This window comes from Podarcis bocagei (genome assembly GCF_964188305.1).
Source record: "Podarcis bocagei genome assembly, chromosome: 15".
NCBI classification, from domain to species: domain Eukaryota; kingdom Metazoa; phylum Chordata; class Lepidosauria; order Squamata; family Lacertidae; genus Podarcis; species Podarcis bocagei.
In genome coordinates this window covers 27,538,133-27,551,710 of record NC_138141.1, presented here as the reverse complement: position 1 = coordinate 27,551,710, position 13,578 = coordinate 27,538,133, and the positions used below count along the sequence as shown (strand labels likewise).

The 13,578-nt window shown below is 48.4% G+C and overlaps 1 protein-coding gene across 8 annotated transcripts in view; it reads left to right on the top strand.

Annotated features, from left to right (window-relative positions):
• Positions 1-13,578, top strand: part of NTM (neurotrimin) — an 825,333-nt gene that overhangs the window by 451,392 nt on the left and 360,363 nt on the right. For all 8 annotated transcript variants that reach the window (XM_081172697.1, XM_081172696.1, XM_081172695.1 and 5 more), the window contains exon 2: positions 11,194-11,278. In XM_081172697.1, the coding sequence (XP_081028823.1) occupies positions 11,194-11,278 (85 nt within the window). The remainder of the gene's footprint in view (positions 1-11,193; positions 11,279-13,578) is intronic.

Here is a 13,578-nt window from a genome sequence, read left to right as displayed (position 1 = left end):
TGCAGCGTTCTGGCCAATAGAGGGGGTGCTGTCCTTTCCTTTATTACAGACATCCCTAGCTAACAGCTAGCACCTGGCTGAAGAAGAAAAATGCTAGAAATGTTTGCTGTGTTTCAAGCTTTTTGAAGATCAGAGAGCTTTCCAAATCCACTGTCTGTCTGTCTGTTTAAAAAAAGGACTAAGTTTTATACATTACCCTCAAGGTGGTTTCTCATTTAAAATGCTATAATCAAAGATGCAACAGACAAAACAGGGGAATTCTCCTGGTGGCCCCTTTCAGAACTGATGTCATCAGCTTCCAGTCCTGGACTCCTCCCTGTTTTACTGCTTCTGGGGGAATGGGAGTGGGGTGCCTTAGCTGAATAATCAATGTTTGCTGGTAGTAGCAGATGGCATCAGTCAGCTCTTTGTATATGCGCTTCTAGATAGGTATACATCAAAATGCCAGCACCTCTGAATGCCCCTTAATGGTATTAAGCCACCATCAGGAAGCCTTCCTGTCGAGACTGACCCATTACGGTCAGTGGGACACTGCCCCACCAATCTCGGTCAGCCCCTGCCTGCATGCCATCTTACTTAGAACCTGCCCCAGGGGGTGGTACTACCTGTTAGTTTGCTCCTTCTCCTCCAGACTCTGGTGTTGCCCTTGTAGTATTAAACAGGAAGGACAATGGGAACAAAACTGGTATTAGTTGACACTGCCTGTCATTGGATGTGGTTCAAAGTGTCATTGCCTTTGGCTTCACCTACTGTTAGCCTCCCTAAGGTACACCCTGCCAGTTCCAAAGGGCACAAGCCACCACTGCTGCACCACAACACAACCTGTGCATACATACTGTTGCCTTGACTTACCTTCTGGCAATTGTTCATTCATGCTCCAGTCTCTAAACCTCAAGGTGGGGGTGACGAGAAAGTGTGATGTAAAGTTCAATGGTCAAGACAACTCAGTGGGCGGCAGTTACATAAAAGACAGGTCCTTCAATTCCCCTTCCTCCTTTTCCTCCTTTCAACTTGTAATGTTCTATAAGAAAATTATAATAGTGCACCAACAGCATTTTCGCTTGAATTCCAGCTTATGCTTCCTTTCTTCCCAACCCACACCTGCTCACCATGCCCAAATCTGCTTTGCACACCTGGCTGCACAACGCAAAGCTTCAATTGTATTGAGCCCCTCAAGCAAAATCAGCATAAAATGAGATCTATTTATTTTTCCAGTTTAAGGGGGGGGGGGAATGTTCTGGCTATTGGGGAAGTCCTATGAAGCCAGGTGGGGAGTATGACCAGATTGTCTCTGGTCATGCTCCTTCTGGGGTAGTTTGTCCACCTTTCGTCCCTACCTGCACTCAGCTCTCACCTGTGGCTCCTAGAAGCTGTCCACATGTGACAATGGCAGCACCTCAGGAAATGTCTTCTATTGGCTGGCTAAACCAGGTGAGGGTAGTCAATGAGTCACAAACCCCTGGTGGATTAGGGATTTCCCCCACATGTGAAGATAAGACTCCAGCGGATTGAGCGGACAAGACCAATAGTGGGTCCAATGTCAAGAAGGTGGTTTCCGCACATGTTGTAGAGGGAAGTGAAGGGCAGATGGGGCTCGTCAACCTGGGAAGGAAGCCCATCTAGGAGAAGGAAAACTCTGGTCTTAAACCTCCACTGCCTTGCGGTGATGCACATTCATGAGAAAGGCTTCAGGAGTAAACCCCAAGGAAAAGCCATACCTGCTGCCTTGAGAGACATCTTCAGGAGAATAAAAGTCCTCCTGGCAGCTCCTGCTGCCATGATGGCGCCATATGTATTGTCCTGCTTTCCTTTGGACCGCGTCAGCAAGGCTGAGAAGGAAGTCTTGTAGTCTGGGCAGCCCAGGACCTCCATACACACTGCCAGGCTTACGTAAACCCTGGAGAGGTCACTTCAGTGCTGCTAAGCAGTGATTTGACTTCACCCCTGGAGAGACACTCCTTTGTCTCTCAAGACTGATGGATGCCAACAACTAACCCAGGCTATAATCCAACCATTTGGAAGTGTCCCAAAACTCTGTTGACCAAAGAAAACTCACCGTCCAAAGCGCCAATTGAAAAAAAAAGCATTCTCTCTAGTGCTCCTGATATTGCAAGGATAGTTCCTTACCTATCGCTTTGACCCTATTTTGCTTCTTGGAGAGGTAGCAAGAATTCTAGTTTCTGCCCCTTCCTGTGTATCTACAAATTGCATCTTAGTGCATGCATGCATACATGCAAACAGTGATAGCTCCTGATAACTGGGGGCACTAGGCAGGGCAGCTAATGGCAGGCAGGGAATGGTGGGATGGGGTGGAGTGGGGGGTCACCAAATGAGGAACCAATGGGCCTTAAGAGGTGGGATAACTATGCTGCTTGCATTTTTGGATGGGGTGTGAATGTGTGGGAGAGGGAGAGAGACTATGGATTCTCCTCCACAATGGCTATGAGGCTGTCATGATGAGCTTCTGCACTTCAGAATCTACTGCTAGATTACTGTTTAGAAAACAGTGCTGAACAGGCTATTGCAAAATAAATGAACAGCTGGCAGAGAAAATTCTTCAGCAAGCAATGAGTAATAAAAAGTGTGTGTTAGGTTGGCGGTGGATTTAGATAGTGATCCTTGCTGTGAGCACAGGGGCATTCCGACCACACATTTTCCTCTCTGCAGTAATGCACTTAAGTCATTTAAGGCTGCATGCACACCATACATTTAAAGCATATATGCCTTTCCCTCAAAGAATCATGGGAACTGTAGTTTATCCCTTGCAGGACTATGATCCCAGCACCCTTAACAAAATAGAGTTTGCAGGATTATTTGGGGGAAGCCATGTTCTTTGAATGTATGGATCAGATGTTGACAAAGGTGCAGGGCATGCCATGGATTACGAGAGAGTCAACTAACAATTATTGGCACCCTTAATAACTACCGTTCCCTGCATTGTTTGTGGGAATGCATGCGCTTTAAATCTATAGCTCATATGCAGCCTAGACAGTGAATTTAATGGCCTGACAAGGTGGGAGGTCATTTTTAGAGTTATAATGGATATTTATTCACTTAAAAAATAAAGTAAGCTAGTGCTTCTGACTTCTTGCCCATTCTTCAAATTGACATTTGCTCCAAAGTCCTGCATCCTGTCGCAGGCCCTCCAAGTGTCCCTGTTTTGCAGGGACAGTCTTGGATTTACAGAAGCTGCCCGAGTTTCTGATTTGATCCCATAATGTACTGCTTTTCTGTAGGACATCTCTATTTTCATCAGAAAAGTGTTGGAGGGTACGGAATTATGCGACTCTTGAGCCAAGGAAATAAGTACAGTGGTACCTCGGGTTACAGACACTTCGGGTTATAGACGCTTCAGGATATAGACTCCGCTAACCCAGAAATAGTACTTCGGGTTAAGAACTTTGCTTCAGGATGAGAACAGAAATCGTGCTCTGGTGGCGCAGCAGCAGTGGGAGGCCCCTTTAGCTAAAGTGGTACCTTAGGTTAAGAACAGTTTCAGGTTAAGAACGGACCTCCAGAATGAATTAAGTTCTTACCCGAGGTACCACTGTAACTATAAGCCTTCAGAAGATACCTGAAGGCAGTCCTGCATAGGGAAGGTTTTTGAAGTTTAATGTTTTATTATGTTTTTATAAATATTGGAAGCTACCCAGAGTGGCTAGGGCAACCCGGTCAGATGGGTGGTGTATAAATAAAATAATAGTAACAAGAACAATCATCTTTCCACTTGATCCTTGGGACTCTGCCCAGACCACCTCCCTCCCCAGCCACCCCCCCTTGCTCTTGTTGCACTTCCTCCCTGAGTGTTTTTCAGTGGCGTAGCGTGAGGGTGCAGGGGGGGCCGGCCGCACTGGGCGCAACATCTGGGGGGGCGCACTCGCACTCACAGCTCTCTGCCCCTACCTGGCTCACTCACTCTCTCTCACTGCAGTGCTCGCTGTGCGAATCCGATCCAAGCCGCTGGGTCGCCGCCCACTGTGGAGGGGGTGGGTGCCAGGCATGCGGTGCAGAGATAGAGTGAGGGACTATCTGGGGGAGGGACAGTGCAGCGGCCGCCCAGCGCAGTGCTGAGCGTGGGAGAGAACCACACCAGACCAGACCAGGCAGCAGCAAGAAGAAGCTGGCAGCGGCGGCAGGTTAGGGGTTAGGGGGCGCAAATTACTTGCCTTGCCCCGGGTTAGGGGGCGCAAATTACTTGCCTTGCCCCGGGCTAGGGGGCGCAAATTACTTGCCTTGCCCCGGGTGCTGACAACCCATGCTACGCCGCTGGTGTTTTTGCCTGGCTGGAATGTGTCTGGCAATGCTTCTTGCTTGCCTGTTGCACAGAGGTAGAAGATTGCATTAATTGCACCATCCCCTTTAGCCTCTGGCCCTGCCCTCTTCTGGCAAGCCTGCACAGAAGGATTGCAGCCCCTTCAGGCTGCAAAATGTTCTGCACCCCTGTTAGAATGAAATATTTGCTTCCAGATGGGAATGATTGCTTTACAACTCTGCTTAGAACTACTGGACTGTGCAACGTTGATTCCCAACCCCCTTCTCTCTCCCCCCCCCCCTCGCCCACTAGACCATGAGAAGACAAAACAAAACCTCTCCATGCTTTATTCTCCCAGGCTCTTAATCCACATTCTTTCACAAGTGCTAAAGCCACGCACTCAGTAATCTTAAAAAGAGATTGGAAAGTGAGGAAATAAACAGGCTTGGAAAGAAATCCCCTCCTCTTGTGACCCATCAGCACAAGCAATAATAATAAAGCTTTATTATTTTATAGAGTGTCTTCTCTGCCTGGCGTATCTCAGAATGCTTGAGATTAAATAGCACAGTTAGCGAATTAAATAATAGTTTGCCGAGTATTGGATGACTCAGGGGATTAGTAATGGGGCTATGGAGCCTTTCACATCTAGGTCACCAGTTTGGAATCCAACTCGTGTTGGTTGCAATTTTTAATAAGGTGGGAGATGGCTGATAGCCAGCAGGTGCCTGACGTGTGTGGAATTGCGGACTCCCGGGTGCAAAGGAGTGGGTGCATTTTCCAAAGCCTCCCTTTTAGCTATGGAAATGGCTGGGAGTTAGAGACTAACCTGCAAAGGAAACAAAAGAAGACCTTGGTTGTTGTTGTTGTTGTTATTGTTTCCCCCTGTAGGGTTCCTTTATTTGCTGTAAACCTAGGGTGGGAACCTCAGGCAAATGCTGCCCTCTGGACCTCTCTAACTGGCCCTCAGAATTCTTCCTGGGCCACAGCCATCCCTGGCCCTGCTTTGCACCTCAAGGGTTTTAGTCTGGCTGGAATGTGTCCTTGAACTCTGATCCTTTGTCTTGCTGGCCTGGACAGAAGATGGAGAGGGGTGTGTGGGCAGGGCCATAGCTAGGGGGTGGCAAGGTGAGTCCCCGCCAGTGGTGCAAGTGAGGAGGGGACACAAAATTAACTAAAAATATGTCATAAATATGTCTATAAATAAAAATATCAATTATTGCCTCTTAAGAAAATAGAGGGTGAATTGAATGGGTGGAGGGGGTGGGGTTTGGAGGAGAGGCGGAAAGAATAAGTCCATGGCTAGGGGCGCAATCTGGAAGGTTCTGCCAGGGGCACAAGATCACCTACCTACGGTTCTGTGTGTGAGTATGTGTAGACTGTAAAACATGCATTCAGCGCCCCACCCACTTTCGTGTCTGGTCCTGCCCACCATTTTCCTTTGGCCCTCAGAATGTGGCCTACAAGAGAATGTGGCCCTCAGGCTGAGAAAGGTACCCCTTGCCTGCTGTCAACAATGTGAACAGCGATCATTCCTACCTCCATCCTTCCACACGCTGAGAGAATTGAGGAATACTTTTCAGTGGCTATCAGCTAAATGGAACCTCCATGTTCAGGGGCAGTGTCGCTGTGCATACAAGATGTCAAGGAACCTTGCCTTCATGCCCTGCCTGTAAGCTTCTGAGGAGAATCTCACCTGGATAGCTATGTTCTATCTCTTTGGTTGGGGACAGTGAATACCAGTTGCTCTTGTGCTCAGGTTCGACTTGCAGATTTCCTGTGGGCATCTGCATAGGCGCCGACTCCATGGGGCTTGAGGGGGCTCGAGCCCCCTCAAAAAAAATTTAGGGGGGGCTCAGCCCCCCCAATAATCTCGGGCGGGCGCCCTTCCAGCAGAGCGCCGCCACCGTCCCCCGCCTCCTCCCCACCTGCTCCTTCGCCAGCCAGCCAGCCGCGCGCCCTAATCGGAGAGCCCCGGCCGGAAATCCCGCGAGAACAGGGGAATCCCGACTGGCCACACCTCCCAGCCAGCCAATCGGCTGGCTGGGGGGCGTGGCTTGCCCTATTTAGGGCCGGAGCCACTTTATTTGCATATTCATGAGCTTATTTATTATTCATGAGCTTTCCCGGGCCCCCCCCCCCAATATTTTTTCTAAGTCCGCGTCCCTGGGCATCTGGTTGGCTACTGTGAGAACAGGATGCTGGGTAGCTCAGCTGGGAGAGCATGAGACTCTCAATCTCGGGGTTGTGGGTTGAGCCCCATGTTGGGCGAAAGATTCCTGCATTGTGGTCCCTTCCAACTCTACAATTCTGTGATTCTGTGAGTAGATGGGCCATTGGCCTGAGCCAGCAGGCTGTTCTTATGGATGGCCAGTGTTGGGAACATCATGCCACTTTAGACAAGCTGCACCTGGATCCTCTCCCCAGGATACTCCATTGCATTCTGTGGTCATTCCTCATTGGTCTATCTTCTCTGTGTGTTTTTTCATCAAGGGAATTGCTTCCTTAATGATTTCTACACACACACACACACACACACACACACACACACACACACACACATGAAGTTTCCTTTTTTAGTATTCTGTAAACTTTGCCGTTCTCCGCAGCCTAGATTGACTGTATGCTCAGGTTAAAGATAATAGGTTGCATCCACGGTAGTGCTAAGCAAGCTTCCCATCAGTGCAAGTCTTTCTGCCTCTGCCCCAACCCCACATCTGTTTTGGAGTCCCCCCCCCCAACCTTCCAGAGCAGATTTGAGGAGGGCATGGGGAGTGCATAGGAGGAGGGAAAGGGCTGGAGCCTAATTGCAACAGTGGAAATCCTTGTACTGAAACACATTAGTTGGATACCACCCAAAGAACCCTAAGTAGGGAGGGAACAGGGCCCTTGAAGCTTCCCATGAGTGGCACCTCCAGAGTAGATTATGCAAGCACAGAGCTCACCTGGTCACAGTGATCCCAACTTTGGTGACACGTATTGCATTTATATTTATATTTTTTAAAATGCATTTACAGTATATATATACATCGACATATGCAAATTTTATGAAAATTTATGTTGGGTTGCTGGTGCATTTCCTCTTCTTTAATTTTATTTATTATAACACCTTTTCATGCAAGGAGCTCTAAGTGGTTATGCATGGTTCTCCCCTCCCCTGTTTTATCTTCACAACAACCCTGTGAGATAGGTAAGGATGAGAGAGTGCCACTAGCCCAAGCCAGTCACCCAGCCAGCTTCAGGGCTGAGTGGAGATTGGAATCTATCCCAGAATTACAATTCCCAGAGTTTCATGAGAAGGGGGGGTGGATTGTTAAACAACCCTAGGATTTGTAGCTCTGGGAAGGGAACAGGAGGTCTCCTAACAGCTCTCAGCCCCTTTAACAAACTACAGTCCTCAGGAATTGTAACCATCACAGTGATTTAAATGTGTGGTGTGCTTGTGGCCTGAAGCCTAGATGAACTCATGGGGGAGCTGATCCTGATCTGAGCCAAATGACTGAGCATTTAGTATGAGAGAGAAAAGCATCTTAGATTGATTTTGTGGCACCTGGAAAGGCTGCCAAAGACGAGTGAAATATATGGCTCTGGCGGCCGGGCCAAGGGAAGGGTAAGTAAAGGGGGCTGCTGACTCCTGAAGCTTGCCTTTGCCGCTCTCTCCTCGAGATAAAGGACTCAAATCCCCTGGGACTGTTTATGTCTTGCACTTCCTACCAGCAGGCGATTATATATAGAAATAATAATTCAGTTAGCAAAGAAGCAGAGAGTGTAAGAGTGTGCTACTTATAGACAAATGGGATGCTGTTGAGTTGTAAGATAGGAAAGCTTCTAACTGAGCTGGCTGCCTTTGGCGGCAGGCTGACTAGGAAGAGGGAAACGAAACACTCATTGGCTGTTGCTATTTTCAGGTGAGATTCAATCACAAAGTGGAAATTTTGGGTTGAACAATTAAGGTTGATTCAGGGCTCTTGTACAATGACACCGATTCCACTCCAATCCCCCAAATCAGACTTTTTGTGATGAGGAAAGAGGTGGGAAAATGCACTGGAAAGATCATACTTGATCCATGCAACATTGTCTAACCTCTGCACAAATAAGAGTGAATGCTCAGCTGACTCTGTCTAACTTCCTGCAAACATATCAGTAAACAGGTCATCTGGAAGCACTCAGTGCTGGAAATGATCGCACCCAGGTCTTGTTGTAGAAGAGTTGACTTCCAGCAGCCAGTGACTTTCTTAGCTGTGAATCATGCCTCAGTTTCTCACTCTGTAAAGTGGGCAGAATAGCAATGCGGGAGGAGGGGATGCCTATCATCATCTGCTGGCAAGGTGGATTAAACTATGTGGGCTACGTTTGCCCATACATGTTGCTAACTGTGAACTAGCTGCAATATAGAATTATTGAATAGTTAGAATTGGAAGAGACCATGTAGAGCTGCGAGGGACGGGGAGGGTCATCAAGCTATATAGGAGTCACACCAAAGGAATTCCTGGCAAGATGGTTGTCCTACCTCTGTTAAAAAAAAAACCACCATATTTGTAGGTGGGGTACCCCAGTGGTGGCATCTATGTCATGGAACAGCCTCCTCAAAGCAGCCTAGGAGACACAATCCATATAATCTTTTTGCACTAGATGAACATGTCCTAACCCTTTTGTTGTTGTTTCCCCCCAAAAGATATTTATTAAAGTTTTTAAAATATAACAATGAAAATGAAAAATACAAAATACAAAATACAACATAAAAACAGTTAAAAAACCAATAATTTTCCATAACATATCTTCCTTACGCTTATTTCCCCAGACCTCCTCATACCTCCCTTCTTTGTATTCCACTTCAATTTGTTAGTTCAGCAAATCCTTACCATTAAGCTTTTACCCATTTGTAAACCTTTTTTTGTATCTCCTAAAGCATTACAGCTGGAAACCCCTTAGTTTCTATCCAACATCCTTCTAGCATTCATTAATTTTACAATATTTCTGTAAATGGTCTTTAAATTTCTTCCAATCTTCTTTCACCAACTCTTCTCCCTGGTCTTGGATTCTGCCAGTCATTTCTGCTAATTCCATGTTTCTTTCCATCATGCTCATAATGTATCTTGTGATTCTTTGAGTGATCTGGGCATTTTCCTATTAACAGTAATCTTCATATTATTAATTTACATATTTATTTGCTTTATTACCCATCCTTCACCATCAGGTCCCATTTCAGGATGCAACAATGAAAACTTAAACATTAAAGGGGTTTTTAAAAAGTTACAGGAATAGGGTAGCCCTGTAAGGTAGAATTATTATTACTATTACTATTATTATTCAAGGCTTTTAGACAGCTATTCTTCAGTAGAGAAACACAGGGTGTGATATAAAACATCATCATATGCAAAACAACTATTAGAATAACTAGCCATCATTATTCCCATACTTCAGGCTGGGCAAACTGAGGCCTGAGAAAAAGAGTGGCTTGCCTCCAGCAGGTTTATCATCCAAATGAGATTCCTACCTCACTCTTCCTGCACTTTAGTCTCTGCGCCACTCCATCCTCACCCTGCATTATCCACTTCCAGAGCGGATGGAGGCGGACAGGGAGGAAAGCCCAGGGTTCAAATAAAAATCCATCAAGTTGGCTGGATGCCACGCTCTGGACTCACTCACCCTCCACCCTCACCCCCGTCAGACTTCAGGATAGTAGGACGCAGTGCCAACAGCTCCGCGGTCGCTTATAAAGAGAAATGCAGGACTCGAATACCCCCCCCCCCACACACACACGGCGAGGTAGTTGTTTGGGAGCGGGCCCGCAAGGGTTAAGAAGCCCCCCCTTCTCCTGCGTCCCAAGGTGCACTCGCCGGCGCCGCGAGGGTTAAAAGCAAGGAGAGTCCCCCCCATCCCCGGTGTCCTTGGCTGAGATTAATGTGCTAAGTCTGCGCTCCTGAGCGGCGCTGCCTGTGCCGCGGAGCCCAAGTGCTGGTCAGCGATGATGGAGTTGCTGCCATGACAACCCCTGCAAGCCGATGCGTGTGTGTGCTCCGGAGAGCCGGCGCGAGAGGCTGCGATTCGGCAGAGGAGGAGATGCGCCCAGCCAGGAGGCAGAGCGCATCCGGGATGCTGAACCTAGCCCTGGTCCAGGCAGCAACAGCAGCAGCAGCAACAGCCGGCACCGCCAGCTTTGCCATGCCTTTCCTCGCAGCCTCCTTTCGCTGAGCGGCGGCGAGGAGCACAGCTGAGCCGGGAAGAGGCTCCTATCCGCTCCCGACCACGAGCCGCAGCGCCGGGCAGCAGCGGCAGCCGGCCGGACCTTCCCTTCCATCCTGCCTTGTGGCACCGTCGGAGCTTTTGGAGCAGGAGGCCTGTCGCTTCTCCCTCTGAGATTACTCCGGGGGTGCTTCCCCCCCTCTTCGCCCCACCCATTCCCCGAGTTCTTCTGCGGGGAGTTTTATTTTTTGGAACTCCGGCCGGAGGGGCCGCTCTGGAGCGCGTCGCCTTGCGCGGCTGCGGAGTGCCGGCTGTGCCCTACCGCGCCGGAGCGCAGCGCACCTCCTCCAGCAAAGTGAGATGCACGAACTCTTGATCGGAAGCTCTGGTTTGTGAGGCGCGCAGCAACTTGGCCACCTTGGGGGGGCCGCTTCTTCTTCCTCCCTGGGACTCCGCTGGATGCCTTTCGGGAGGCTCGGATCTCTAAAGCTACAAACCCAAAAACTGGATTTCTGAAGGCTCCGCCGCCCTCTCCCTCCTCATCGTCACTTTCTCTCCTCCCCTTCTGTGCCCACACTTGGCACCGCGAGGTGTCCCTGTCAAACCAATCTCCATCCATCTCTCTGGTTGTTTTAATAAATATATATATATATCTTTGCCTTGAGGAAAGCCCAGGATGGGGGTCGGTGGGTGCTTAGTCCTGCCCTGGCGGTGCCTGGTCGTCCTGTCTCTCAGGCTCCTCTTCCTTGTGCCCGCAGGAGTGCCAGTGCGCAGCGGAGATACCACCTTCCCCAAGGCGATGGACAACGTGACCGTCCGGCAAGGGGAGAGCGCCACCCTCAGGTAGGAGCAGAGACTCTTTTTTCTCTTCTTTTTTTTACTCCGGGACAGAGCTGATGATAATAGGTGGTCAGCGGCTTATTTGCTATAGGTTTTACGCTCGGGTGTTGGCTGAGATTCTAGGAGGCTTGGTGGACGCACCAGGATGCATGGGATTTTGGGGTGCACTTTGGTTTCAGCCCCTGGCTCTGACAGCTCTGTGCATCAAGAGAACTGGTGTGCAGCTGTGGGTGTGGATGAGGCTGGAGAAATGTCTGGCACGCTGCACATTGAGAGGGTTACACTATAGAAGGAAGGAGGTGTGGCTGGCAGGGAGAAGCTCTTTCTAGGAGAAATAGGATGGATAGTCTGTTTCATGGCTGTAAGGAAATATGCCCCCTGTTTCTGTGTTTTTTGCCTCTTTGCCACTCTGGCAGGCTAGCTTTCCAGTTTGTGTGTGTCGCCCCTCCTTGCCTCGAAGAAATTTCTTTAAAGGTGGTGATGTTTTAAAGGCTGTTGGGACACACAGCTATGCTTGGTCTCCCCCTGCTGTTATTTGAGGGGGTTGGGGGGTGAATGATGGTGGGTCGCATGTGTGTTAGTGGGGCAGCTTAGTCTGATCAGTGCACCAAAACCTAATCTAGTTTTGCAAGAGTTTGTGCCTGTCTCAGAACAATGCTTTTTGAAAACCAAAATAAAAAAGTTATTGCTTATGCAGCTTACTGGTCTCTGCTTAGCCCTTGGTGGTGATGCCACAATACTCTTGTGATGAAATGGGGTGGGATGGGGAGATGGGAGGGGTGATATATTCCAATAATGGAGAGGAATAACACTTTGGAGAGAGGTTAGGAAAGAACAGCCATGTTGCAGCTTTGAACCCTTTTGAGATCTGGTGTCATTTACCTTCTCGTGAATCGAGTGGAGTCGACAGTGTGATGTGCTTATACAGCGGAAGGTGGAGGAGCTTGATGCACGAATTGAGAATATTGCTCCACAATAGCACATATGGAAGGAACTCTATTCCCACACTACCAAACCCACATCATGCTACTTCAACTCTCACAGCTTTCTCAGTGTGTGTGGGGGGGGGAGGGGGGAGGGGGGGTTGTTAGGGTAATGAGGGTGTTGAAAACTCTGTCGGTTTCTTACAAAGAATCACAACTTCATTGCAATGCTGGAAAGATACTGAAATAGATGGAACAATGGACTGCAGCTTCTTGGGCTCCCCCCACATCAACTGTGGGGCAATATTAAAATATTGCTTGCAGCAGGACTGGGGTGGGTGAGAAGAGGCACAGCAGTTGCACTCTATCTAACTGCGTCGTCAGTGTTTATATATATATATATATTCCCCTTTTCCTTTCCTTGGTTGCAAGCTCACTATCCTCTCCTTATTTTGGTCTGGTGGTTGAGTGTGATGGCTCATTGACTTATCCCAGGCATATGATCCCAGGTGGAATTTATGCAAGAAGACATATGCTGGGAAGCACCAGAGGTCAGAATGTGGCTATCATGGAGAGATGTAGCAAAGAAATCAGCCTTATGAAGGTGAGATCACAAGGCTGTGGTGTCCTGCTGGTGGGTCCCAGTCAACCAATGGCAAATCAGAGCTCTGAGGGGAAAACCAGACCCTGGTTAGGTTCACATTTGTAGTTCTCTCAACTTTGAATCAAGCAAATGGGCTGCAGAAGTCAATGTTAAAGAGTCAAAAAAAACACACACACAGAGAGAGAGCGAAAGCTAGTGTGATATATTGACTAGTATTGGGAAAACCTGTGTTCAAATCCCTGCTGAGTCTCAAAACTCATCTACTTTGCAGGGTTGTTGTGCAGAAGAATGTGGAGAGGAGAGGACACATTTCCCTAGAGGAAGGGTGGGATAAATATGTAATAAATAAGGAAACGTCAGTGACATGTTCTTTGGTTAAGTCCTGGTTAGATGGCTGCAGTGTGTTCAACAGGTGGTGATTCTTGAAGATTATTTGGAAACTGCAGCTGATACAGAATGTGGTTACTAAAACTCTTGGAGATATTGTACCTCCATATTCCATTACACATATCACTGTACCGGTAACAGTGGCTGCCTGTTGTCTCCATGTCCAATTCAAGATGCTTGTTTTAGCTTTTAATGCCCTAAGGAGCTTGGGACTGGGTTAGCTGAAAGACCACTGGCATCCAGATGGCCCTTTCTGTGCTTTGAGATCAGCATCTGGATAGGGGTTAGATGGCATGTAACAAGGACAGGGCCTTTTCAGTGGTGGCCCTGCCCTTTTGGAACTCCATCCCCCACCAAATGCATCCCCAGGGGAGAGAAACTCTGGTCAC